The sequence below is a fragment of the Lissotriton helveticus genome, chromosome 2_1 (genome assembly GCF_964261635.1).
Source record: "Lissotriton helveticus chromosome 2_1, aLisHel1.1, whole genome shotgun sequence".
In the NCBI taxonomy this organism is placed as follows: domain Eukaryota; kingdom Metazoa; phylum Chordata; class Amphibia; order Caudata; family Salamandridae; genus Lissotriton; species Lissotriton helveticus.
The window spans coordinates 689,279,798-689,307,192 of record NC_136059.1 but is presented as its reverse complement, the minus strand read 5'-3'; the positions used below and the strand labels follow the sequence as shown (position 1 = coordinate 689,307,192).

Below are 27,395 nucleotides of genomic sequence, written 5' to 3'. Positions count from 1 at the left end.
CTCATGCTTCCACTCGGTTTGAGACACTAACATTCAGACACTGTTTCTGAAAGGTTTTCTTTAGAAATGTGCTCTAAAACCGCAACAAACACTAAAACGACTAAATGTTGACATCACTACCCTGACTAAACTTTCAGAATGGAGAACTATGACACAAGCTGCACACAGAATAATTGCTTCAGTAAAGTACGCTGTTTCTGGTTCAGCGCGTGCTTCGCATTCCATCCTGGGATACAGGAACAAACAACTAGAACAAATTTTACTCCAGCCTGACCACAGTGAAGCTAAATCGGATACTGCTGTTCGACCACTGTAAATGCATGCCATACATTTCTTGTTTGTACTTGGGCCCACCTTGAATGCTACGATCTGTTTAACTTTAAAATGTCAATAAAACAGACAGAAAAAAACCCATTTAATAACTTTCAATGAATTCACTTCTACTAATAGTAGGAGAATTGTCTAAAGTAAGCACATTTTTGGAAATTAAAAAGCAACTATCAAATCCACTGGGAAGAGAGAACTAGCATTAAATACTACAAGAGAGAACACTACATATACATTCGTCTCGTAGCTGCTGCTCCTATAAGCTACATGTTTGGAACTTTTGCATTTTCTATTACGAGTCTGAGTACATCCTCTAACAAGGTCTTTCTTCATAGTTTACATATAATGGTACCTATTGTCTTTACAAGAATATGAGCAACATGAATGTGAACTATAGCTGAAATCCAATGGGCCTAGAAGTTAATGCTTGAGCTGTCATTAAAATGAATTTATCAGCAAAAATACAACACATTTGGAGTATAAGCAAGAATATGGAAGTTAGTACTCATTGATTAATTTGGATGGGGTGAGAATATGATAAACTGATTTGAACACTCAGGTGTACCTTATGCTGTACAGCAGAAGACACATATCAGGGGCGGATTTGTTATTTGTGGGTTTTGTCTATTAAAAACCACCTACCCTTGAAATGGACCAGAAGCCTCAACCAAAAGCCTCCTGGAGATCTTCAGTCTAAACTTCGAGCTAAACTTCTTCTCACCCCTCTCTCCCAAGACGCAAATGAGCTCACCGAACACTTCAACAAGACCGTCAATAAGGTCATAGACCTCCTAGCCCCTCCCAAACTAAAGAAACAAAGAACCATTCCATGAAGTACTTGGTTTAACTCTGATCTCAATGAAGAAAGGCGAACACTTAGACTGACCGAAAGATCTTGGAGACAACACCCCTCCGCTGCCCACCTTGCCTGTCTCAGGGCCGCTAGATCATCCTATAAAAAAACACATCGTCAAGGAGAAGGCCTCCTTTTTCCGAATGCAACTCGATCGGGCAAAAAACAGACCCAGAGAATTATTTAACATTGTTCGTAACCAAATATCTTCAGCACCCACCCCCTAACTTACTACACTAACAAATAGATGTGAGGAAATTGCCAACTTCTCGGATAAAATGGCCAAAATCGATCACTCCTTCCACCTAACTGTGATCCCACCCAATTCCCCTCTTGTCGCTGACAATCCACTTAACGATCCTACAGTCTTGACCCCGTCTCCTCAGCCTTCCACTCCCCCTCTCTCTACTACTTTTAAAATCATAAACAAACGTAAACCGTCCTAGCACACCAAAGACCCTATCCCCTCCAGTCTTATCGAGAATCTCAACCACATCATTGCCCCTTACTGGACCAATATCTTCAATACTTCCTTCTCCACAGGTTGTGTCCTTTACTCACTTCAACTCGGTCAAATCACGCCTATCCCTAAAAATCCCATGGAAATTATAATAAAGAAATGTACTTCACTTTTTGGCAGGTTACAATTTTTCAAAGTCAATGCTGTTACAAAAAAAGGAGAGAAAAGGGTCATGGGGGAATTTAAAGACCTAGCCTAGGTTCAACCCCTTGTACAGTAACTTTAAATGACAGAAAACCTAGGGGTCTAATGAAGAGGAAATATCTAAACCTCTAATCCAAAAAAAGTGGATAACAAAAACATTAGGAGTGGAGTGAACAATAATCTATCTAGGGGGAAGTGTTAGTGGTTGTACAACGGGGACTCGCTCATTTCGTAGGATCCCCATCAAACTATTGTATGATCAATTATATCATCTGGTCATCCTACTGTGGTAGAAAGTCTCTTGATCATTGAGACTCATATCTACCCAGTTGACAGAGCGAGATCACTGCTCACAAGCACTCAGTGACCAGTGACAAAACCATGATGGGTGAAAGTGCAGTGCAACAATCTTTAAGAAACAGAAGGAGGAGTCGGACAAAAATAATAAAGACTTCTATGATCATCTAGTACAAACGAAAATTGATAAATTCAAGAAAGATCTTGCAAAATTTAAATTAGATGTCGTGTACCCATACACCAGCGACTCCTACAAAGCCCCGGAGTTTAGGAGTAATGGGAAAAGATATGGCTCTAATTACTCAGCATCAGGGACAGATTCTGATAGTGATCAAGATACTACGAATCCTCAGCCTTATTCAAACAGAGGCCGAGGGAGGTCACGTGGTTATCCTAACTACAGAGGACAACAGGGTGGAACAGTACCTCCTTGGTGGCAACCTACTCCGTGGGGCCCCCCACCCCCTTTTCCTTACTCCTACCAACATCCAATAGGACCCTTTCCTGGTTACCAAAACTTTAACACCCAGCCTTTTTTAGGGTTTGGCACCCGGAGATCACGGGGCAGGAGAAGAGGTCAACAGGTGCATTGGGAGGAACCTACTGGCCCGCACACAGGGACACGCAGCCAGACAACGAGGAACGTCCCACAATCGTAGAGGTACCTGAATCTAGCCTAGCAATAAATTTAAGCAAAAGAACATTGACTACTACCGAAGAATTGGTACTTAACAAGGGTCTGGGGTTTGTCATATCTGATAAAGGAGATGCGTTTAGATTGCAAACTGAACTAGCACATTTCTTTCGTAAACTGAGACTTCATTACTTTTTCAGAGATAAGCCCAAGGAGGAGGTGGATAGAAATACAGGCCTGAGACCGAAGTCTACCTCCTATTCACACGGTCCCCTCACAGGTGGCTACCTTTGAAAGAGCAGTGAAAGATCAAATAGAGACCATCTGGCATACTGATAAAAGAAAAGAGTACTGCAATCTATCAAGGATAAAAAATCAGGCACTACAATCATTGATGAAAGATCCCTCTATAATTATAAAATCTGCTGACAAGGGTGGCGCCACTGTGCTACAGGATACAGAGGTTTACAGAGCAGAATGCCTACGCCAACTTAGTGATGATACTTCTTATCAACTTCTAACGATTGACCCCACCAAAAGACTGATGAGAGAGATTCAATCACTAACGGAGGAAGCACTGGCCGAGGGTTGGATCTCCCTTTCGGAATCTCAATTCTTACAGGCTAAAAATCCTGTAGTACCTTATTTTTACACCTTGCCTAAGGTGCATAAGGCACAGAGACCACCCACTGGTAGGCCTATCATCTCGGGACAGGGCTCTGTGCTTGAGCCTTTGTCGGAATTTGTTGATCACTTCCTAAGACCAATAGTGTATACCATGCCAACCTACCTTAAAGATACAAAGGATGTATTGCGTCTCATCCCAGAGATAGCTTACAATCAAGAGACAGATTTACTTGTCTCCATGGATGTGGAATCCTTATACACATCGATTCCCCAGGACAATACTTTGGATACCATACATTCTATTTTGAATTCCACTGCCTTGGAAACCATAACACCGGTTCCTTTCATAATGGCACATGCAAGAATTGCAATGAAAGAAAACTATTTTAGATATGAGGACAGTCTCTATCTGCAAATCTCTGGCACGAGTATGGGCAGTATTTTTGCGCCAAGCTTGGCGAATCTTTACGTCCACTCGTTTGAACAAAGTGAAATACTAACGGTGAGCAATCCCTTTTTGCCTTCCATAATTTGCTACAAACGCTATATAGACGACATCCTTATGGTATGGCGTGGTGATGAGGAGTCACCCTCTCTGTTTCATGAATGGCTCAACAGCCGGAACAGGTTTCTGAAATTTACTATTGAGCAGAGTAAGGAAAGAATAACTTTTTTGGATCTCTCCATATTTGTGAGCCCAGATGGACTGCAAAGCGAACTCTTTCGGAAGCCTATGGCTAGAAATTCGCTGTTGCTTTATGAGAGCCAACATCCTAGGTCTCTGCGCCAGAATCTTCCTTATGGTCAATTTCTTCGTGTCCGTAGGAATTGCTCCACTAAAGAAATGTACAATAAACACTCTGCGAATCTCTTCAGTCAACTCCAAGATAGACACTATCCTAAATCATTGATTAAACGATCTTGGAAGAGGGCTAGTAATAATAATCGCGAGGCCTTGTTAGAAATATCTGAGGAGAAGCCTCCCTTGACTAGATTAACTTTTGTGAGCACATTTGATGCGAAATCTAACATGGTCCAAAAGATTGTGAAACGACATTGGAAAATTCTAAACTGTACGAATGATAAAATAGAACAACCATTGTTTGCTTTTAAACGCTCAAAGAACCTAAAGGATTGTTTGGTGCATACCCGCCCGACAGAATTTTCCAAAGAGACCAAAGAGACATTGTGGGACTTACCACAAATACAAGGACACCACCCCTGTGGTGGATGCTCTATGTGTACTTTGACCAAAAAAACCACTGACATTGACATTGGGACAAGCCACCCTTGGCAGCTTAAACACTTCTCGAATTGTAATAGCTCAAATGTCATATACATTATGACTTGTCCTTGCAACAAACAGTATGTTGGGATGACAACGCGGAAGGTTCGTACCCGCATGCAAGAACATAAGAGCTCATTTAAATGCAAAAAAAGTGTATCAAAACTAACTAAGCATTTCTTGGAACAAAACCACAGAGAGAACGAGTTCAGCTGGACTGTTCTAGAGAAACCTTACATACCCAATTGGGTCGGGGGTCCGAGTAAATTCCTTTTTCAAAAAGAGCAAAAATGGATCTATCATCTGAAGCTGGACAGCCATGGGCTGAATGACGAAATATCTTGGACCACTTTGTGATTGGGATTGAGTTGAGTGGTACTATTGGGTGGAATTTTGAATAGAAGAGTCCCTGTGTCTTTTTATGGAAATAGGGTACTTTCTGCTGTAGCTGATTACATACAGCTCTTAGAGCATAACCTAACAACTGCCTCTAATGCCCTTTGCTATTTGACTGGTTTGTGTAAGACTGCACGAAGCTAGGAAAATTAGTTGCTTTAATATTTTAGTTACTCCATTGACAAGCTACTATGTTACACGCGCGGCGAGGTCTGAGCAATTGAGTCACTCTTTCTTCAGCGCGTATGCCGGCATAACAACAAACTACAAATTCGTCATGACTGACGTCATTTTGTAGTTTCTCGCGGCCAATCTCGCGAGTAGGTTATTTCCGCGCATGCATAGGACGGAATGCCACATTATAGCGAACGGCACCGCTGTTTTTAAGGAATTCTTCGATGAGGTGAGCCTAATCTTGGGATAATACACTAGGCTTCTCATTCTTTCCAAAACTGTGACATGACGTACTATTGAACAAGCACGAAGCCTCTTAAACAACACTACTACTTAGAACGCTACTATACACACGCCGGGCTGGGCGTGGTTAGAGTTAGCTTAAATGACCCACACTCTTTCGAAGCGTTGCCTCCCCCTTTCTCAGGTTGTACCTGGAGCAACGACGGAGAGGTGAGCGTGAGGGTGCATGTAATGGACACTTGAAGAACAACAAGATCCACAGTTAGATTGAGCTTGCTGACTGTTTAAAAATTACTCTTGTGATGTATTCCTATAGGTTCTGTATCGATCCCCCTATTCCTGACCCTGTTCTGGTTAACAAGTTAACTAGCAGCCATCCCATGATGCAGAAACCGTTATCTGATGAAGCCACACCACGGCACAGGAACGTGTTATCTGATTAGGTCATAACGCTTGCCATCTAATTAGACAAGCAATATTCCTCCAGCCCCTGATAAGGCATACGGAGTTCTCAAAACAAATCAAACCTATGACAACCTGGGAAAAACCCTGCGGCCATTGTTTTGATTTCATCGAGAACTTCAGCAAAAGAATGTGCTAATGACCAGCTCGTATGACATCCTTATTGACGTATCTATGTCCATCCTTACGTCAATCTCGGCACCTTACAGGTATAAATATTACCGGTATTGCCTTAAGCAAACACACGCGGTGGTGACGAGATCGGAGCAGCCAGACTTGCCGAAGCCCAGAGCAGAGCAGACCCCGCTGGCGCAGCCCCGCCTTCCTGGCGCGCTGAGAACGAGACGCTGCTTTCTCCTGCCGAGAAATCCAGCTCCGGCGCTTCCGAGCAGCCCTCGCAGGCAGCTTCGAATATCGAGACCAGAGACGAGAGATACCATCCCTCATTCATCCTAGATTCCAGGTACAGAACTGAATAACCCCTCGCAGAGAATTCTTGAGTCAGTCACTTGGCAAAACAAACTTAACTTAAACTGCTACTTTCTATTCCCGCCCACGTATTAGGCTTAGGTCAGGTACACTGGGGTAGGCGTAGTTAGAAACACCAGTTGAGTATGATTAGTCAAATGTATATGTGTATGTATCTATTTTATCCATTTTAAACCACCATATGGCTTAGAAACCATATAAATGTTTTTACAGTATTATTTTATACTTCTGCTTTTATTGTATGCACTTTACTTAACCATAAGTATTGCGATAATATCGATCCATTTCTCTTGTATGAGAAAAGAGACTGATCAATAAATAACATCTTTTATTGAACACGCCCGTCTCTTCCTTTTCTCTACAATCTGGTGAGACTAAGAATGCACGTACTGACTGAGTAAAATAAGTTGTCTTTTGTTTTCACACGACTCTAGAGATACACTCTTGATTAGGGGAGAGCAAAGTTGTCATGTTCTATGGTTGTCAGAAACTAAATCCCTTCTTGTCTATCCAGGGAGGTTCAACTCCTCCTTGCCGAGAAAGTTTCTAGTGAACTCTGAGCTAGCTGGCAAACCCAAAACTTTAAGTCTAATATCGACAATAGAAGACCTAGTTAACGTCTGGTCTAGGCCTATACTATTGAAGGTATTATTCCAATGCGCAGAGCCTATTGGGATAATAGGAACTACACTACATGGCGCCCAAACGTTTGGAAAGGCGATAAAACTAACGCAAGACATTAGAGTAACTCAGTCGTGCTTTTTCACTCAGACCCCTTTTTTCCCATAATACTCCAAAGACGTCTGGAGTGGGTGAAAGGTAATATCCGCCAAACCTCGCAGGAGGAAACTCCTATGTATGGTTCTTGGTTTAGTCAACGTTGAAGGATACACTGTTCCAAAATATTGTGCATCTAATCTTTGTTTCCATAAGAAACCTGATCTGCAAACAAACGGAATACCCTTCTGGACAGTACAATGTCAGACAGCGAAGGAGAAAGAGAGGCAGCTAGATTAGCAGCTGAACTTGTAGCAGCTGATAATACTATGCAAGAAGCAGACCCGAATATAATACTCATCGCGGTCAACATAAGAAAATCTATAACTTTAAAACTTATAGAAAATGGACTGACACCTAGAGGTGGCACAGTCATATTCGTAATAGAGGCACACGAATATCGGCAGACAGAGGTGTTCTATTCATGGATACACTTTCCAGCAGCGAACGCTGTAACAAAGGTCTTCCACTATTACAAAACAGAGGAACCTCCTAATGAGTACACTCCTTTCGAGGAGGTGGAAGTACCACTTAAATTTCAAGAGCACCTGCTCTTGTTTAATGGCGCCCTAAAACATAATAATCACATCTCCAGGCTCGGTCCATTAGGTAGACCAGGAGCAACGTGGCCGGTCCTAGCCGGATACACACCACATCCAGACATCGATGGGATGTCTGCAGCAAACCTTTTAATACAACTAAAACAATTAATAAAAGTACATAGACAATTAGTCCAATATGTAATGCGGACTTCAACAATCCAACCAGCAATTAAAATTCCACAGCTGACCCCTCATCAGGGGAACACAAATAAAATTACACCACAGAACATACAGTCCTGCCTAGGTAAAGTACCAGCTAAACGGGAACAAATACCATTCTGGTTAGCACAAAAAATCACCCAAATAGAGGCGGTGTTTCCAGACACCACCCCGTAAGAAAAACACAGGATTCTGACTATCTGTCTTCCAATGGGAATCGCACCACACGTGGAGGACTGTGACACTTGGGGTACAGTCTTTGCTTCCATTTACACAAAAACGCATGGCGTTCCATCCATCTCGGTAATACCAGATGTGCTAAAACAAATTCAAGATGAATACGGTCCAGAACCCGCTTTAACTCTTGGTATGAAATTACTGAAAGACTTCAAGCAGGTCTCGGCTATATTACTAGCCAATATAAAGGGAGAAGCAGCAAACGTGGCGATCCGCCAAAGGTTAAAAGAAACAGATATAGCAGACCAACCAGCTGAAATTGCCAGAATTATAGAAAAATTCTATGAGGAACTAGGTAGAGATAGTTTAGGTGGAATACCAGTAAAACCACAACTGATTGAAAGTCCTGAAAAAATATTTTTTAATAATAATTTAACATTACAAAAAAAGAGCTGGGATGGAAACAAACAATCCAATCCTAAAGAAAAGAAATTCCAGTCCAGAGGAAGGTCTCCTAGGCGGAGAGAAAGATCTCCGAACCAAAGACACAGGTCTCCCCAAAGTGATCCCTCTGGGAAAAGATATAACCTTAGAAATAGGGATAATATAAAGAAGCCTGATAGATATCAAGAAATTGATACCCGCCCCTCTCAATCTTTTCAGACTTCCTCGCAGAAATCGGAAAGAAGAGGACGATCAGAACAAAGAGAAGAGCACGTCAAGTCCAAAGACAAGGAACCTGCTCATCTAAAAAAGAAATTACAATTTCCAAAAAAGAAGGTAGCCAGTATTAAAGTAGTTAACAATGCCGAGAATACTGAGGACACAACTGAAAAACGGAGAATGGGCTCAGACAATGCTAGACAGCGCAGCAGAAGTGAGCATAGCTCGCAAAGTCCTTATGAATCATCTGGAGACAGTGGACACGAATGAATATCTTCAAGTGGAAACTGCAGACACCAGAGTTAGCAAACCTCACAAAATATATGAAATAACTTTACGTATAGAAGGGGATAAGACTAGAAAAATAAGGGGACTATTTTGGGATAATCTCTCCAAGGGCTATGACATCCTTCTAGCTGAAAAAGACTGGCCAACAGAGTTTGTCAGGGACTGCCCTCATGGCGAAGAAATAATTATGCCTGCCTTCTCAAATCATATCCCAATTCATAAAAAATACACACTTGCTAGAAAGTGGGCAGTAGCTCAAGCTCCTGCTTTATATAAAAATCATGTAGGATGGGATGAGGACTCTCCTCCTCACAAAATCCAGTTAAAATCACAACCTACTGCACAAAGACAGTACCCAATTAAGCAAGAAGCTAAAAAACAGGTAAAAGAAATCCTAGATCAACTAGAATACCAGGGGGTGATTGAAACTTGCACCTCACAAATGAACAACCCTTTGTTTCCGGTTTCCAAACCAGACAATACATATCGTCTAGTTTTGGATTACAGACACCTTAACTCATGTTGCAAAACTTTTGCAGTGCAAAACTCGCATAGTGCTGCACTAATGAATAACATAGTGCGCAAAAAATACAAAACAACATTAGACATCTCTAATGGATTCTTTTGTCAAAAAATAGCACCAGAGAGCAGATATTTGTCCGCGTTCTCAATAAATGGCGCTCAAAAACAATTCTGTCGGTTACCCCAGGGGTTCAAGAACAGCCCAGGATTATTCTCAGCGAGAGTAAAAGAGTTACTACAAACATATGATGATTTATTTATTTATTTAGGCAATTTTTAGAGCGCGCAAATACCCTTGGGTGTCTCGGCGCTGTAGATGCAGAACTCTCATGGGGGGGGGGGTAGGGAGGTTTAGGCAGGGAACAGCCAGGTTTTTAGTTTCTTTCTGAAATTAAGAAGGGTCGGAGCACACTTGATGTGTAGAGGGAGTGTGTTCCACAAAATGGCTGTTGCCACTGAGAAGCGTTTGTCGCCCCAGTTGGCCCTTCTTGTACGGGGGACCATGAGTAAATGTGCTGAGGATGACCGCAAGGTTCTTGTGTGTTCAAGCGGTCGAAAGGCTCTTCTTAAGAATAGGGGTCCGTGATCATGGATAGCCTTATATGCTATGCATAATGCTTTAAATTTGATACGGCTCCTCACCGGCAGCCAGTGCAGCTGTCGGATGTAGGGGGAGACCGATGCAAACTTAGGGATGGATAGCAGTGTCCTGGCTGCTGCATTCTGCACTGTTTGCAGTTTATTGAGGACCTTTTGTTGTGCATTGAGAAACAGTGCGTTGCAGTAGTCAGTTTTGGAGAATACCAAAGTACTGACCAGGGTTTTGCCTGCATGAGGAGGAAGGTATGGGATTAATTTTTTTATCCTTTTTAGTGTGTAAAAGGAAGAAGAAACCACTGCATTAGCATGTTGCTGAAATGACAGCTTGTTATCGAAGATAACGCCCAAGTTGCGTACCTTCGTTACAGGTTCTGGTGGTTGTCCCATCTGGTGAGGCCACCATTGTGGGGACCAGGTGGGTTGAAGCCTCCCGAATGTCATCACTTCTGTCTTATCAGAATTGAGTTTAAGACAGTTGGATGACATCCAGGAGCTTATTGCCATCATTCCCATTTGGAAGTTGGCTGCCACCGAGATTCCATCGTTATGTATTGACAACACCAATTGGGTGTCGTCGGCATAAGTGGTCAGGGAGATTCCGCAGGATTTTATGACCCTCGCCAGGTCCGACACATAGATGTTGAATAGTGTCGGACTTAGCGAGGATCCCTGCGGTACTCCACATGGCAGGGAGAAGGTCTGGGATGTAAAATTGCCTAGCTTTACAGTTTGCGGACGGTTTGCCAGAAATTAGGCCAGGAGGTTTTTGGCTTTGTCTGTGATTCCTATGGCCTCGACACGGTCGATCAAGGTGGCATGGTCGACCGTGTCAAAGGCCGCGGATAGATCGAGGAGTATCAGTACTGCGGCTCCTCCGTTATCCATCGTAACCCTAATCTCATCTGCAGCTTTTAGTAAAGCCGTCTCCGTTCCGTGGCCTTGTCGAAACCCAAATTGGGTGTCATCTAGTAGATTGTTATGGTGAATATAGTGTGACAGCTGAGTGTTCATAATCTTTTCAAAGATTTTTGCAGGGAATGGGAGGCAGGCAATGGGCCTGTAGCTGGCAGGCAGGAGAGGGTCTAAGCTGGGTTTTTTGAGTAGGGGTTTGATTATTGCTTTTTTCCATATTGAGGGGTAGACACCTGATGCAAACATTGCATTGCATATGATGGTTAGAGGTGGAGCAATGACTTCCGGGATGAGGTTAAGGATACTTGGAGGGCAAGGGTCCAGAGGTGAACCAGATTTGGTTCGAGCGATCAGGGGAAGGGTGATTTCGCAGGTGGTAGGTTCAAAAGCTGCGAATATGGGGCCAGTATCGGCGATCGATTGAGGGGGAGAGCGCACTACGTCAGGTGTAAACGTATTAAAAATGGCTCTGACCTTGTCCTCAAAGAATTTTGCCAATGAATCAGAGAGGGCTTGGGATCCCTCTGACTGGGGGGCAGGTGGGCTAGACAGGTAAGTTACTACTTGGAATAATTTCCCTGAGGAATTTTTTGCCTGATTAATTTGGTTTGTGTAATACGTGGTTTTCTCTGTTTTAATGATTTTTTTATAGTTAGAGAGAGCGCTTTTGTAAGTGATCTTATCAGACGTATTAAAGTTACGGCGCCACTGCCGTTCGAGGTTTCTGCAGTGCTGGCGCTGGAGTCTGAGTGATTCAGAGAACCAAGGGGCTGAAGGAAGTTTTCTACTCCGATGGGATGATTTGAAAGGTGCTAATTTATCGCAGGCTTCAATCAGATTGTCCATGTAAGTATCTGATGCTGCTATGGGATCATGCTCATTAGGTAATGGGCTGTCCTGTATCATCTGAGTGAGACGTTCAAGATTTAAATTTTTCCAGTCTCTGAATTTGGTGGGAGGGGGAAGAGGCAAGCACGGGGAAGTGGGTTTAGTGGGAATAGAGAAGCATATTGCTGAGTGGTCTGTCCAAATTAAAGGGAAGACCTCGGTGATGGAGATTTCAGGGTGGTTGGTGAATAATCCATCCAACGTATGTCCTGCTTTGTGCGTGGGTTTTTTAACAATTTGTGTGAGTCCGGCTGTCTCTAAATCTCCCAGGAGCGTTATGGTGTCTGGGTCATCTAAAACTTCGAGATGAAAGTTTAGATCACCTAAGATGGTAAACTGTGGTGATCCAATTGATGTCTCGATTATATGATCCAAGCGTGCTAGAAATTTGGCTCTGGATCCTGGGGGGCGTTAGATCAACATACCTTTGAAAGTGGCTTTACTGGATAAGCCTATTGAAAAGAGAAGGGCCTCGCATTCAGGGTATGTTGTGTCTGCTGTAGTTATCGTAAGGTGATTTTTGTAAATTATTGCGACTCCTCCACCCTTCCTTATCGGTCTGTCTAACTTACACACGCAGTAATTGTTAGGCGTGGCGTCTCTGAAGTCCGGGCCAGAGGCTTCGTCTCCCCACGTCTCGGTGATGAATAAAATATCTAAATGTTGCGATTCTATGAAATCTGCGATTTCAAATTTGTGTTTCGGCAGTGATCTTACATTTATAAGTGCTGCTGACACTAGTGGCGGAGGTGTAGGGTGAGGGGTAGATGGCGTCTCAGTACAGGTAGGACACTTAAGAGGTCCGATCCTGGGATTGTTGTAGTAGAATTTAGGTAAGGAGTGGGACAACCTACTTGTTTGCTTGATGCTGAGCAGTTGGTCCGAAGTATACATTATTGATGAAGAACTGATGCCGGGGTAGGAGAGTGATGGATCAGGGGGGGTGGCCCTGTGCCCGGTCTCGGCGCGGACGAGCGCAGACGAGCTTGCCTTATGCGCGCCTTCGGCGCGCAATCGTCGCGCCCGCTGCGCTCGTCCGCTGCGCTTCCTGGGGAAGCACATGATATATACACATGTAAGTCAGGGCGGGGGGCGTGGCCTCCAAGGGGGCGTGGCCTGCGGGCCGAGCACGGCGCCGATCAGGAGCTGATAACGAGAAAGCAACTGGCGTTACCCCGCTTTCTGCAGTTTCTTAAAGGTAGGTGTGAGTTAAAAACACAGTATCAACAATATTTAAAAGATAGCCTAACTCCCGGCTTCCGCCTCAGGAGTGCTGCATCAGAAAGGTGGCGCTCGTGGATCAGCGTCTCTTAAGTAATCAGGGCGGGGGGCGTGGCCTCCAAGGGGGCGTGGCCTGCGGGCCGAGCACGGCGCCGATCAGGAGCTGATAACGAGAAAGCAACTGGCGTTACCCCGCTTTCTGCAGTTTCTTAAAGGTAGGTGTGAGTTAAAAACACAGTATCAACAATATTTAAAAGATAGCCTAACTCCCGGCTTCCGCCTCAGGAGTGCTGCATCAGAAAGGTGGCGCTCGTGGATCAGCGTCTCTTAAGTAATCAGGGCGGGGGGCGTGGCCTCCAAGGGGGCGTGGCCTGCGGGCCGAGCACGGCGCCGATCAGGAGCTGATAACGAGAAAGCAACTGGCGTTACCCCGCTTTCTGCAGTTTCTTAAAGGTAGGTGTGAGTTAAAAACACAGTATCAACAATATTTAAAAGATAGCCTAACTCCCGGCTTCCGCCTCAGGAGTGCTGCATCAGAAAGGTGGCGCTCGTGGATCAGCGTCTCTTAAGTAATCAGGGCGGGGGGCGTGGCCTCCAAGGGGGCGTGGCCTGCGGGCCGAGCACGGCGCCGATCAGGAGCTGATAACGAGAAAGCAACTGGCGTTACCCCGCTTTCTGCAGTTTCTTAAAGGTAGGTGTGAGTTAAAAACACAGTATCAACAATATTTAAAAGATAGCCTAACTCCCGGCTTCCGCCTCAGGAGTGCTGCATCAGAAAGCATTATGAAGCATTATCTTATGTCGACGACATATACCTAACAGATGATGACTTGGATACTCACTTGAAGAGAGTGAACACCATAATACTTGGGTTCGCAGCAGAGGGTTACAAATTCAACTTTAAAAAATCTCGAATTGCCCATCTAACAGTCCTGTTCTTAGGATATGAATTATCAAGTGAAGGCAAAAGCCTGGCAGACAATTTCCTAGAGAAATGTGCCGTACTCCAAGCACCTAGAACACTAAAAAACCTACAGTCAATTCTAGGCTTCCTAAATTTCGGAAGAACATACATTGCAAATTACGCAGAAAGGGTCAAGCCCCTTTATGATCTAATAAAACCAGATTTTAAAAGAACCAATTGGACTCAAATACACACAGAAATTCTGAGATCCTTACAAACTGACATGTTAATAAAAACAAAATTAGAAACACGTGATAACACACGCAATCTTGTGATTCGAGTCATCCCAGGAAGATGCGGATTCACATACCTGACCTCTAATGAGGGAGAAAAGGTACCAATTGCACTCAAATCACACTTGTACACAGAAGCTGAAAAGAAGTTCAGCATTAAAGAAAACATTGTTCATGCAGTTCAAACCGCAATAGCTAGAGAAAAAGATAAAGCTGACGGTAGACATATCACAGTCAGAACAGCAGAATCAGCCTTTGAGGCATTAACAACACCGTGTAATTTACCAACAACAGCATTGAATCCGGAATGGATACAAAGGGTGAATTCCATTACAATGGACAAAGTAAACTACTACTTTGATCCAGAACTAGAGGAACTAAAAAACCTAGAATATGAAAGAACATTCCCTCTGCCAATCGACATTCTGCCGTTACGACAGTACGCATGTGTAATCTATACAGACGGACATGCTCAACCCTCCGTTTGAGGAGAACAAGCATACAACCCCACATGTGAGATTACAAAAGAAGTGTGGCGCGGAGGTAAACTAAGACCTCTATTAACAAAAACACACTCAGTAGAAACTAATTCAGAACAACAGACTGAAATAATAGCATTGAAAATGGCGCTATATAATGCGGATCGCGAATTCCCGACACTTATAGTGTCCGATTCATATTACTGCGTCAAATCATATAACAACGATTTGCAGACATGGATTCGAAATGGTTACAAAGATGACACAGGTGCAACAATAAAGCAAAAACTGCTTTGGGAACAAATAGTTCTGTTACAAAAAGAACTACCAAAGACTCACGTGACACACTCACTGAGTCATCAGCGTGATGGCGTTCACGTTGCAGGGAATTCATTGGCTGAGACAGCCACAGCGGTAGCAACTAAATTGGCTTCCGTAGCTAGAAAAAAGCGTACAGTAAAATACATTGACGGTGAAACAGTGCTGGCGGTGAAAACGTCATCAAAAGGCGACTGCTCAGCGCTACCGATCAACTATCCACTCAATTATACATACATAATCGATGCAAACTCCGTCCCTTTTGCTCGAATCCCTGGAGTGGGGGATAGAGTAATTCCAAACACGGACAGGAGAGGCTTGTTAATCGCAGACGCACATATGGGCGAGGGTCTCAGACACCTCAAACTAAAAGATTCTCTGGAAGAATTACAATCAGTGTACTGGTGGCCAGGCATGAGCCTGCAGCATCACATTTTTGTAAAAAAATGCCCGGACTGCAACAGAGATCGCAGTGGCGAGAGAAACGGTATACTACCGTGGCGTTTCACTCCAGAAAGGATCAACAGTAAAAAGCAAAGCGTCCGATTAACATATACAGGCTAGTTTCCACTTATAATGTAGATCCCCAGCACTCGGCTGACGTCTGGACTGTTATACAAAGATTTGCGAGTCTAAATGGCATATACGCTAGGAGCATGCTACGTTTGACCAATGTTTTCACTTTAGCCCTCAAGCTTGTGGGGAAGCACGGCCAAATGAGCATAGCGATGCGGGATTCTTCTCACTTCCTTCCTGAGGGATACGGGATGGTGTAAAGAAAAAACCAAGGCATAAAGCTATCTATAACAGAAAGGATATTAGGTTCGGAAGCTGGGTGGGTCAAACATCTAATAAGTGTCCAACGTAGTCTAAACAACCTGCCAAGAAATTCTCTGAAGGGATTCAGTCCGTACGAATTATTGTTTGGAACTAGGATGTTAGTCTTAGATCTCGACAGTCAGACTTCAGTGGTGAAGGAAAAAAACTTTGATATCAAAGATCGTTTGGCTATTTTGCAGGACTTAAACGAAACAAGAAAAGACCTGAGCAACATAAAGTTGAAACAGCAGCCAACAACCACTGAAGAACCACCACCTGTCCCAGCAAGACCTGTCTGGATTCCAAAAGTCGGGGATCTAGTCAGAGAAAAGATCGCGGTAAAGAAGGAATTTGGGCCTTCTTACAGAAAAGCAGTTCCTGTCTTGTCTATCAACGGGACAAGATCAGTTGTACTACCGCCGCTTGCTGGTAAAAAGGAGAACCGAGTTGTATCCATCGACCTGGTGAAACCACAATCATGTGGCCGATAACAAACAGTAGGCCAAGTGGACTCCCGATAAGTAGTAGAACACCAAGGTTTGCTACAAATACAGAGGTCCAAACTAAGAGGCTAATCACATTCGAAACGCCTACAGAAGAACAACAAGGACTGTGCAACAATGCAATGGAACTTAAACCTCTGAAAACCCAAATAAAAACATTTAGTAGAGACACACCAACATACAATAAAGTAACAAACGAATATGCAAGAAACAGTAATCCTGAAGCAATTGGAACAATTGACAGAACTGCATCCGGCTACTTCATAAACTTCGATGATTCCTCTGAAGACCTAAGTGAATCAAAAACACAGCCATCAACAAAAACCTTTAAAGATAAAGCTAAAAAACTTTTGAAACAACTGAAAGAAACATATCTAATTTCTCCATGGATTGAATTTTGGGTGGGTTTTGGTGCATTTATCCTCATACTTTGGCTCATCATGGTACTAACTTTGGGACGCTTCATTGAGGGAAAATATGCTAAAATGGACACAGCAAGTCATAAAATCAACTTGATCCTCAAACCGCACACATCTTCACACGTCGAGAAAAGAGAACTTTCTTCAGTCAACTTCACAGCCAATCCTATACCGGGTGGGGTAGCATGGGACAATACTGACTACGAAATTTATGGTCCGGTTGAAATCCTGAAATATCCACACCAAATCAAGATCTCATTGAGTGACTTTGTAAAACCAAGCTCATTTGCTGATGATTGGGACTTTGAAAGTATAAATAATATGATGTCTGACTTAGTGATGTCTGCTAAATTTACCAAACATGATTATTTGCAGGGTTCGACTAATTATGATAGTATGTACTGTTACAACCACTATGGTAACCATTTTCTACATAAATCTGCACAACCTAGAAATGTTTTAAATTATAATCAATGGGAACATTGTGCAACCCCTCCAAAAGGAAGCTCAAGAACCTTTTATGACAAATATTCATACTTTTCAGGGTTCAACACAAGTAATGCTGAAACATTTTATTTCAAATTGTCAAATAAGACAGGGACAAAGACCATGATAACAAACACGAAATTTATATATTCAGACTCATTTTTTGAACAAATGAATACTTTTGGTTTTGATTATTGGGACAAAAATGTTGAAGTAAAAAGTGTTTGGGGTACAAAAGAATGGCAAGTACAAGGTATAGAATCATTGTTTAGAGCCTGCATGATCCCAGAACAAATTATATTTTTGAATGACACTGTTCAACAAACTACCTGTCTTGGCCTAGATAAAAATCAAAGACTTAAATAAACTGTCTATTCCAAAGCCAACTATGAACAGCAATAGCTCTACAGATGAAGAGATAGACGTAAACTATGTATTAAACCAAAACAGAACACATCCTGATTGGAAACAATGGTTGATCTGGCCCACAGATACTAATAACTGTCAAGACAGATTCCTGAACAAAAAACAGGGGTTCACATTGACCAGGCCAGACCCTAGATATTCCCAAAGACAACACCCAGGGATAATAACCACCTACAGTGTGGGCAAATTATGCCTTCAATGGCTACAAACTTCCACACTGACAGAAATTAAGCAACACCTAACTTTACTTACTGATGGTGCTGACTTGCGTGATTTCATTATGGGACCACGCAAACAGCGTCAAAAACGCTTCATAGCAGCCTCTGTATATGCAGCTTACAACGAGGCCTGGAAGGTTACTCAAATTGAGACAGCAGAAAGTATACGGGAAATTGACCGTATTAATTTGGAAAAATCACTTTCTGTAGTGGACAATGGGTTAATGACTCTGTCCTCCAGAATTTTTTCTTTGGACAGCATTGTGTCTTCAGCAATCGACATAATATCGCAAGACTTACTGTTGTTACAACACGGTCAGTCTCAATTGCGTTCTATTGTACAGCTTGGCTGGACGTTACAAAATCTGCGTTCAGGCTATGTGCCTTGGCGTTTAATCAACACAACGTCACTATTCAATATCTTTAACCTTACTGATAAACAAATCAGTATGGCACAAAAGGGTGCTGATTATACAATCCTGAGCATTGAGAAACTCGAGAGATTACCAGTGACAATGTCAGAACGACCTGTCAGTGAATGGATAATACATGGGATAATTAATATTCCAATATCAACCTTCAGGTTTCAATACTGCCAAAAATATATACAGGCTGGCATGTACGAAAAATTGGGAAAAGGGTACATTAAGACAACATGGAACTTGCCCTATTCACATGCATGTGTCAGTAATAAAGGACAGAAAGTGTTTCTTAGTGGCAATAATTGTGCGATGTCACTAAGCGGTACACTTCTGTGTAATGGAATTAGTTTGCATGGAGCCTGTGAAGGGAACTCAAATAACCTTTCATGTCACCAGCTAGGCACACCTGCAACAGAGATAGAACCATTTTTTCAGAGACTCTATAATGGGAGTTACATTCTAATTGTGGATCGCAGATGTTGTAGTCTTATGCCCGGGACTCCTTATCTCGTAACTACGACTGCGAAGGTCATGTGCTGTGGACACTCATTGTTCCCCAGCTCCTTTCCAGACAGGGAGGCAAGGGCATGGCCCAACTTGAAAATTACTTCTATTCGAATAGATACTTTAAGCAGAATGAAGACAGTGCTTCTTCAGACGCCGACCAGACTCACGTCATCAAAAGAAACGTATGATCTCCTAGTCGCAAGGACGACTGCAGAGATTCACTCATTGTTATCAACTAATTCCCCCATACATTTCGCAGAAATCCTGAATGAAATCTTAAATATTTCCGATACCAGTGGAGTCTCAAAAGTATTTAAGACAGTATTTTCGATGGCATTAACACCATTCAAAGCCATACTGGGTATTTTTACAGATTTCGTCCATTCGATTTTTGGCGGACTTCCCCTCATTTTAGGACTAATTGCAGGAATCCTATTCCTAGTCCTTATATTTCGTTATGGCAAACCGAGTCACAGACAAAACACCTGCGACAAGGGAAGAAACAATCCGAGCCATTGGATACCGGGACCGGATATCAAAAATCCTGGGACTATCCCGGCTTAGAGACCTGAACATGACTTGGTTTCTTTCATTTCGACCAATGTGGCATCGATGTGTTTTAACTGTATTAAGGTGCCTGCTGTGCGGAGAAGAATGCGTGTTGGACACCTGTCTGACGCTACAATCAGATGCGCCAATGGATGCAGAAACATTGTTGAGTCCAATAAAGGCTCATGCTTTGTGCTGCCCTCAACGGCTACCAATCCTGATGACGGCATTCGTGGAAACTTCACCACTACGATTAAGGGGTAGTGAAGTGCAAGATGAAAGCAGCATCGATCAGGTACGACCTTCTGTCAGCAATACTAATCAAAACGTCAATGGAGACAATCATGCGCACGAATGCATGGTTACACCTTTTTCCGAGTTAGTGGAACTCTCCCAGGAAGCTGTTGACAACTTTTTCGACAGTCTAAATGATATGATGTTCTCACCAGAGCAGAAATAACGACTTTTGAGCAAGCTAGCACACGGCGTTCCCAACACCCTGAATTTGGCCTTCAACTAGAATAGCAAAATAACATGAAAATTTCCCCTCCAGTTCACGGACAGCAATTTTTCAGCAGCCCCAAAATATTTTTACGATTTTTTCGGGACACTTATCTTCTGCTTAAAGTAAGAACTATTCTTAGAGAACTAAAGTTTCTATTTTTAGAAACTTTATAGACAATTAGCTGCCCGCTGGTATGTTCGTAATTATTTTTTTTTATTCTGTGATGAAGTGGTCTCGAACCTTTCTTCTGTATTAAGAGCCATTTCATGTGTAAATTCTCATATACCAATTGGCAATAATGTATACATATGCGTGATTACTTTAGCATTATTCTACAGCTTGAGTACATATAATACATGTGACTGTTTTTTCCGTATATTAGATAATTTCAAAATGCATTTTATGTATTTTGGGGTGGTAAGGTATACACGATACTCTACAGTATGTTTTACTATGCCTAGATTCGTAAACATGGCCATAGTTAGCGTGGAGTGGGTGTGATGTATTCCTATAGGTTCTGTATCGATCCCCCTATTCCTGACCCTGTTCTGGTTAACAAGTTAACTAGCAGCCATCCCATGATGCAGAAACCGTTATCTGATGAAGCCACACCACGGCACAGGAACGTGTTATCTGATTAGGTCATAACGCTTGCCATCTAATTAGACAAGCAATATTCCTCCAGCCCCTGATAAGGCATACGGAGTTCTCAAAACAAATCAAACCTATGACAACCTGGGAAAAACCCTGCGGCCATTGTTTTGATTTCATCGAGAACTTCAGCAAAAGAATGTGCTAACGACCAGCTCGTATGACATCCTTATTGACGTATCTATGTCCATCCTTACGTCAATCTCGGCACCTTACAGGTATAAATATTACCGGTATTGCCTTAAGCAAACACACGCGGTGGTGACGAGATCGGAGCAGCCAGACTTGCCGAAGCCCAGAGCAGAGCAGACCCCGCTGGCGCAGCCCCGCCTTCCTGACGCGCTGAGAACGAGACGCTGCTTTCTCCTGCCGAGAAATCCAGCTCCGGCGCTTCCGAGCAGCCCTCGCAGGCAGCTTGGAATATCGAGACCAGAGACGAGAGATACCATCCCTCATTCATCCTAGATTCCAGGTACAGAACTGAATAACCCCTCGCAGAGAATTCTTGAGTCAGTCACTTGGCAAAACAAACTTAACTTAAACTGCTACTTTCTATTCCCGCCCACGTATTAGGCTTAGGTCAGGTACACTGGGGTAGGCGTAGTTAGAAACACCAGTTGAGTACGATTAGTCAAATGTATATGTGTATGTATCTATTTTATCCATTTTAAACCACCATATGGCTTAGAAACCATATAAATGTTTTACAGTATTATTTTATACTTCTGCTTTTATTGTATGCACTTTACTTAACCATAAGTATTGCGATAATATCGATCCATTTCTCTTGTATGAGAAAAGAGACTGATCAATAAATAACATCTTTTATTGAACACGCCCGTCTCTTCCTTTTCTCTACAATCTGGTGAGACTAAGAATGCACGTACTGACTGAGTAAAATAAGTTGTCTTTTGTTTTCACACGACTCTAGAGATACACTCTTGATTAGGGGAGAGCAAAGTTGTCATGTTCTATGGTTGTCAGAAACTAAATCCCTTCTTGTCTATCCAGGGAGGTTCAACTCCTCCTTGCCTATTCGAGAAAGTTTCTAGTGAACTCTGAGCTAGCTGGCAAACCCAAAACTTTAAGTCTAATATCGACAATAGAAGACCTAGTTAACGTCTGGTCTAGGCCTATACTATTGAAGGTATTATTCCAATGCGCAGAGCCTATTGGGATAATAGGAACTACACTACACTCTGTGATGATTGATCGTTTCGACCATGCTCATAAAACAGAGATTATTCTGGACACTTCCTTTTTAATAATTGTAAAGTAGATATATATATTTTTTTAATAATTGTAAAGTAGATATTTTTGGACCCCTTTTAAACAGAGATTGGGTTTATTGGTTGAATTGAGGGGAATCAAGAGCTGTGATCGTTTTGCAGAAGTTTAATTGAGATAAGGGAGCATATATATTATTTGTAATGGAATGTGAGGATTATTGACGAGCTGGTCAAAACTCAGCTTTCTACAGTATGCTTTCCTTATTTTGTTTAGAGCGTGGCTTCATCTCTACCTGAGTTAGAGTCCAGGCGAGGTGAGGTCTTCTCCCCGGTAGCGCTGGGTGAGTGGTTGATTTACCATTTTGATTTAATGAAACATGGAGTGTTGGAGTACTGTGTATAATAATTTTTCGGTATTATGGGTGGTGTTTGTGTCTCTATAGATCACGAAATGGATCTACCTACATGGAGGAGTTACAACTAACCCACTGTATCCTTTTCTTAATATCATTTTTTTGAATTTCATTTTTCACTAAGCAGTAGCATAATTAAAGAACAGAGGTCCTGATGAAAGCCTTGGGTCCTTCCCTTTCAGGTTGAAACATGTTGACCATCAATGCAGTAATTTGCTTCCATACTGCATTTTGCACTGTTTGTTTTGTTTTTAAGCTAGCTAAAGCTTAGCTAAAGCTAATAAAGCTAATAAAGATACTGTTCTGCCCTCTATCCTATTTTAGATTCACCACTTTCTTTTTTGTTGCACTGCACTTTCACCCATCATGGTTTTGTCACTGGTCACTGAGTGCTTGTGAGCAGTGATCTCGCTCTGTCAACTGGGTAGATATGAGTCTCAATGATCAAGAGACTTTCTACCACAGTAGGATGACCAGATGATATAATTGATCATACAATAGTTTGATGGGGATCCTACGAAATGAGCGAGTCCCCGTTGTACAACCACTAACACTTCCCCCTAGATAGATTATTGTTCACTCCACTCCTAATGTTTTTGTTATCCACTTTTTTGGATTAGAGGTTTGGATATTTCCTCTTCATTAGACCCCTAGGTTTCCTGTCATTTAAAGTCAATGCTGTACCTGGATATATTTTGAGCTTGTTAGGGTAGACCCATACTCCTATTATGGTTAGGTAGCCTCTCTGGAGATTTCTTAATTTTCACAGCTTTTAATGTTTCGATAACTTTTCACTGTGTGCAATCTGCTGAGCTTCTCCTTGTCTTTGGTTGCACTACAGGCACTGCTTTTAGCCATTCTACAGCAGCAGGAAGGGTATTTTGGGCTGTGTGTGTCTTATTACAAGTCTATTCTGGGCAATAATGACTACCAAAACGTTCACTGGTTGATATTTTCTTTCTTTTTTTTTTAATTTTATTTTATTTTTCAAGTAGAAACAGTCCATTATAAACAGTTGAAATGATTCAAAATTCATAAATATTAACGTTAATGTAGCAACAACATTTGTGCAATAAATATAAATGCGGCAAAGATAAGCAAATAAACAACAAGCAGAGACCATTCCATTAAATGGAGATCTTGCATATGCACAGACATTTGTACATAAAAACGATACGCCTACATAGCAAAAGCACACTTGAATGCCTTAAAGCATGATGATGGAGCTCAGTCTGACACATCGTCCCAAATCTCCCAGAATTTTTTAAGAGCCTTAACTCTTTGCGCGTGGAGCTTTTTCCGTTGCTTTACCTGTTTCATTTTGCCTACCCCAGAATCGAAGGTGGGAACCTCGGAGGATCTCCACTTTTGCAAAATGAAGGATTTGGCAACCAAAAGGTCGGTAAATAGAAATTGTTGCTGTCATAAGGTAGTTTGCCTCTGTGAAGCTCACATATCAAAAAGAGTCTCAGAGGGATTGGGGTGATGCAAACCTGCAGCTTATCACTAATCGACAAGAATATTTTAGCAGAAAAGCAAAAGAGAGCTGGACAAGTAAAGCATATGTGCAGCCAGTCACCTTTGTCATAACCTGGTTTGAAGCATACAGCTGAGTTAGTGGGATACATTTTGTGGGTTCGGCAGGGAGTGTAATACAACACCCATTTGGAATAGAAAGCCATTCTTTTGTAATTTGCACCCCGGATAGCTTGTGGGCAATTTGATTATACCAGACCCAGGAGCGCTGGTCTATCTTGAACTCTGTGGAGGCTGTGACCTTGCAGGTCGATATTTTCGCTAGATATTCCATACACATGAACCATTTTTTCAAAACTAGCAAACCAGGCTTGAAGTTTAAAAAATAACCACTTGTAACTGTGACAAGATACAATGGACCTTTTGGAGCTCTCTGCCAATAAGAAACAATTGTATAGCACTCAATTAGTAGACATTACCTCACTCTAGCATGAATGAAATGCCTCAGCATTGCCCACTACTGAGTGCTATTGCCGTAGAAAGCTGGGTGAGTGCATTACTGGAGGATGAGGAATTTATAGCACATAAAACATGCAATGGAGGTAGTTATTTCTTGCTCAAGAATATTAAAAATGTTCAGTACTCGATTTTCACAGAGACTAGAAAATTAGTTTGTGTGAATCTGAATTACGCCGACTTTGTAAATAACGTTAAGTATTCAAGTAAGGGGATTAGCTGAGCAAGTGATAAACTAGTTCATCTAGTATGAACAGTTCCGGTTCAACCTTGTATCTTTTCCAAATGGCTATGCTGAATGCTTAATCCCAGAACAATGGCAGAGACTTTAATCTCTGGTTAGTAATTCTGCCTTCTTTATATCATAGGATTCCTACGGCTTCAATACTTATGCATGACAACAAAAACATCAAAAAAGCTGATTAGGCTAGTAAAAACAGGGCTACATGTTGTATTACTCTCTGGCAATGGCAGACAATACTAGAATTCGAGTTAATTTCAAATACAGGTCACAACACCTTTTAATGGTGCAATAGCAATGAAGTCTAAGCAAATGGCTGTTGCACAAAAAAGAAGCTTCTTACTGAAAAGGGGATAAAGCAAGTATAAAAGTCTATTAGAGATCTCCTGCAAAATAATGATTAGCAAGCTCCCAGTTCTAAAATGACCCACTCTGTTGCACTGAGCCCTCTTCTGCTCTGGTAAATCAATATAATGCCCTAAAATACACAGTCATTTGTAAAGAATTATGCATGCATATATATTTGGGACTTTATATAGTAAAATGTTTACTTTTTCATTATTTTGCATATGCATATCGTGTGAGACTCGCTCTATGTACCTTTCTATGTGTGGGTATGTCTCTATATATTTTCCTCTCAGTGCAGAGGAAAAAATACTCTCCTCAGACCGCGACTCTCGACTCATCCTATGCGTCTTTCTCACTATCCCCCCACCTCCACTCTCTGACTCCTCCCAAACCCCTCTGACTGCTGTGGATACTCAAATAACCCTTTCTGAACCCTTCCCTCCTTTATTCTAGTCATCCAGCTAACAGGCCACCCACTCCCAATAACAATTTATATTTTCCTCTATTATTCCACAACTAATCTACCTTGGGTACCGAAAAGCGCTCCAATACCACGTCATGGGTAGCAAGCGCCATATAAATACAATTAGACCTAGCAGAGAGAGGGTTGATATGTTCATTGACATTCACATGCTTGTTCATCTGTGGGAAATTAGTTTTGTTTCTTACTTGAGCTAAACATAGACGCTTCCACAACGAGTTCTTGGAGTCATACCACATGTCTTCGTTTTCATCATCATCATCTTTGTTCTTTTCAAGGAGGTTACGGCTCAACTGTACCTCTTTTGTGCTATTTTGCAATGAATTCTGTGACTAGTCAAGAAAGAATAAGATTAGATTTTGAATGTAACCGTCATGTTTAACTACACATTATTTCATCTGGGCAAACAATTAATCTGGAAATCCTTTACTAAACACCAAGGAACATTGTAAGTGAATTTAAAGTAAAATAACAATAAAACAATAAGTGGATGATACTGTAGAGAAATGAGATGTAAAAACAGCAGGCATGCTATATTTGAACTTAGATAATGTGCAAATACAGCACACAGAATAAAGGGGAGTCCATTACTGGGAAACTGGTAATACCAGCTGCCTCATTTTACTTACCATACTCCTGACACAGGCAAAAGTATACCTGCTGTAAATTTTCCCTTCTTGCATGGTCAACCATGATTTGTTGCCTTTTTATTGAACTTTATTTTGTTGACTGTAGAACTCTGTGCACTTTATCCCTGCTAACCGTCAGTCGAGTGCATGTGCCCTCCCTTTCACACCTGCAAAAATTGGTATAAATGATTGCCATATTTAATTTGCTTGTAAATCCCTAGTATGTGGTACCACCTGAACACATGGCCTGCAAATTAAATGCTACTACTGGGCTGCAGCACTCACTGTGCCAATCACTATAGGAACACTGTAAAACATGTTGCCAGGACTGCAACTGCAGCCTGGGAGTGTAGTTTTAAACTTCCATTTTGAACTGGCAAAAGTAAATTTTTGCCAGCACTAAACCTTTCTTTTTGATATTTATAAGTCACCCATAAGGCAGCCTTTTAACGCAGTAGGGCAAGAAGCATGGTATTTAAAAGATAGAAAATGTATATTTAATGTTTTACATGACCCAGCAGCGAAAAAACCTTCAAAGGTGGTTTTCACTGTGGCAAGGCTGGCTCTCTCATAGGTAACACTGGTTAATAAGGGCTAAACTCAGTTTGGTAATAGCTAGAAGAATCCAGAATCTTTCAGGGACTCATTTTAATAGTAATTTAAAACCCAACTTCATGGCTCAGTCGGATTTTACAGGACTATTTTGGAAATTACACATGTAAAAAGTTGTCATTTTCCTGCCTAAAACCAAACAGCTTTCCTGCCAGTGTCCAGCTGTCAACTCAGCCCTGATGGCTTCACTGTGATGAGATGAGTATTGCTCCTAAACAGTGAAGGGTGTAGGAAGAAGACCACACCCTTGAAGGATGGCCTGGGGGCTGTGCGCCCAGCCCCTTCCTGAGCTTCATAGGATGCCTACCTTGTCATTGGCAGGTGAATCTCACACCTAGGCCTGCCTCTCCTTTGTCTCTCTAATCAGGATGGCACTACAACCATTGGGAGGAAAGGGAATTGACCAGAATTGGTTTAGGGCTGGACAAAGGCTTGCCCTACACTCACAGGCTGGCACTGAGCATAAAGTGGCAGCGGCGGTTTCTACGATATAGGAGCGTCGACCCCCTACAACAGCCTAAAATGTGAAAAATAAAATGATAATAAAACGTATTTATTATTGTTTTATTTTTCCTTCCTGGACCAAACCTTTGGTGGCAGGCCAATGGGCTAACAGTGACAGAGAGGGAGTGGTGGGCACTGTTATCAGTGCGCATGCCGGTTTGGCCAGCAGTCTTAGGACGGCCAAACT

General features: G+C 42.2%; 1 protein-coding gene across 8 annotated transcripts in view; it reads right to left on the bottom strand.

The window, feature by feature from the left end:
- The window catches only part of SLF1 (SMC5/6 complex localization factor 1), a 786,836-nt gene that overhangs the window by 554,823 nt on the left and 204,618 nt on the right, over nt 1–27,395 (bottom strand). For all 8 annotated transcript variants that reach the window (XR_013607070.1, XM_078675388.1, XM_078675391.1 and 5 more), the window contains exon 6: nt 25,652–25,795. Coding sequence is in view for 7 of the 8 variants with exons in the window: in XM_078675388.1 (XP_078531514.1) it covers nt 25,652–25,795 (144 nt within the window). In the remaining variant the exon portion in view is untranslated. The remainder of the gene's footprint in view (nt 1–25,651; nt 25,796–27,395) is intronic.